General features: G+C 42.2%; 1 protein-coding gene across 1 annotated transcript; it reads left to right on the forward strand.

The window, feature by feature from the left end:
- Window positions 1-245: 245 nt before the first annotated feature.
- LOC116003068 (ethylene-responsive transcription factor 2-like) lies at window positions 246-1175 on the forward strand. The gene has a single exon (XM_031243248.1). It carries the CDS (start codon window positions 348-350, stop codon window positions 1065-1067), a length of 720 nt encoding a protein of 239 aa, XP_031099108.1. The 5' UTR covers window positions 246-347; the 3' UTR covers window positions 1068-1175.
- The last annotated feature ends 910 nt before the right edge of the window (window positions 1176-2085 follow it).

Raw genomic sequence — 2085 nt, forward strand, 5'->3', positions numbered from 1 at the left:
AGCCGTCAATATAAAAACTGCTTCTGCATAAAAGAGAGAATTTCCCAATAAACCCACGTTTGCTAAAACCCTATTCTCTTCAAACTTTTCCTCATTTGGAAACTACCTGGAAACTACAAACCCCTTACAATATCCATTATACTGAGAATTCTTTATTGTATTAATCACAGAAGCCTTCGATGTTTTCACCTACGTTCATGAACCTGGAACCGTATAAATACCCCATTCACCCTTTTCGGCTTTCCACCTCAACCAACGCTCTCTGTTTTTCTTCATCTTCTCTGCTTGCTTTTCACGAGCCCTTTAACAAGAATTTGGGTAACGGGAAAGTTAAATTAGTACTCAAAATGATGTACGGTGATGATAATGCTGATTTTGCTCTTCTTGAATCTATTCGACGGCACTTGCTCGACGATTTTGATGATCCGGTTTTGGGGTTGGGGGAGAGTTGGGGGGAATGGACTGTGCCTGCGCCTACAGACTACAATTCACCGGACTCCAACTTTAGTGGAAGCTCCGGGTGGTTGTCGTGGGTCGACAAGGAGGAGACACCCTCTCCTATGGTCAAGGAAGAGCCAGAAACAATGGGTTTCCATGAGTTTCCGGCCATTCTGGATTTCACAGCGGCGGTGCCTCCTCCTCCGAAAGTGGAGGTGTCGCCGGCGCCACCACCAGTAGTTGAGAAGCACTACAGGGGAGTGAGGAGGCGGCCCTGGGGCAAGTTCGCGGCGGAGATAAGAGACCCAGCCAAGAACGGGGCCCGGGTGTGGCTGGGGACATACGAGACAGCAGAGGATGCCGCGGTGGCCTACGACAGGGCAGCGTTCCGCATCCGAGGAGCTCGTGCCTTGCTGAATTTCCCGCTTAGAATCAACTCAGGCGAACCAGAGCCAGTTAGAATCACAACCAAGAAGAGACTGGCGGCTTCAACGGATTATTGCTCCCCCACCTCGTCATCCTCGTCCTCGACAACATCGGACATTGTGTCGTCATCTAAGAGGATGAAGAAGGCAGCTCAATCGGTAGAGCAATCAGTTGAACAAAGTTCTTGCTCTTTCCAGATTTGAAAAAAAAAAAGAATTAATTGAATTGAATTGTTTGTTAGTTTCTTGTAGCTTAGTTGATTTGAGGTTGTTGAATGAACTAACCCAAAATTGCTAAATTGGTTTCTTCGCGAGTACTCTAATCCTTGTTTTGAAAACTACAGTACTATTAAATTATAGACCAATGAATAATACCCCATAAATAAATACATTATCTAACATTGTTTATGATAAGATTTGAAATCTAAACTTTAAATCATGGGTGTAGGGCCCGCCAAACCCATCCATCACGAGACCAATTGTTAATGCCGTGGACCCAAGGTGGACCTTGGTCCAATACGGCGCCGTTTCACTGGCTTAGGATAACGGTGTCGTTAGTGGCACCGTTTTCCTCAGTCAATAGGATTTTTTTTTAAATATATGAATTGTATAGTTCTATTTTCGCGGAGTACCGTTTCCCACAAATTTCACCATCAGTAATCCGTCTTCATCATCTGCGATTTCACCATTTTCGTCTACGACATTCAGCCATTTTCACCATTAACGCACCTTCATCCACCATTGTAGCAGTCCTTCACAGCATTATTCACCAGCATTTCGCATTATTGTCAACCGTAGTCTTCATCACAGGTATTACTTTACTTCGCATTCTTACATTACGGATTGTACATCAAAAATTTTAGGTTTTAGTAAACATTTTGTGATCCTAAGTAGTTTAACGAGTTTATTTAGAACAAAATGAAGTTATATTCTGAAAATGTGGTTATATATTTTTGACCTAGAGTTTTTTATTTATGAATGTAGGGCTATATATGTTGTATAGCTCTATTATTGTGAACATGGAGTCTAATATTTGTGAACATTGAGTTCTGTATCTGTGAATGTCGATCTATGTTGTTGTGAACATAGAGTCTTATTGTTTTGGTGAACATATAGTTTTATACTGATGGACAATTTTAAATAGTCCTCGCAAGTGCACGAATCAGTTGTAGTGATAGTGTGCAATAGCAAGGGTCGAACCCACAAGGAATTAAAACTATGC

This window comes from Ipomoea triloba, chromosome 13, assembly GCF_003576645.1.
Source record: "Ipomoea triloba cultivar NCNSP0323 chromosome 13, ASM357664v1".
Taxonomy (NCBI): domain Eukaryota; kingdom Viridiplantae; phylum Streptophyta; class Magnoliopsida; order Solanales; family Convolvulaceae; genus Ipomoea; species Ipomoea triloba.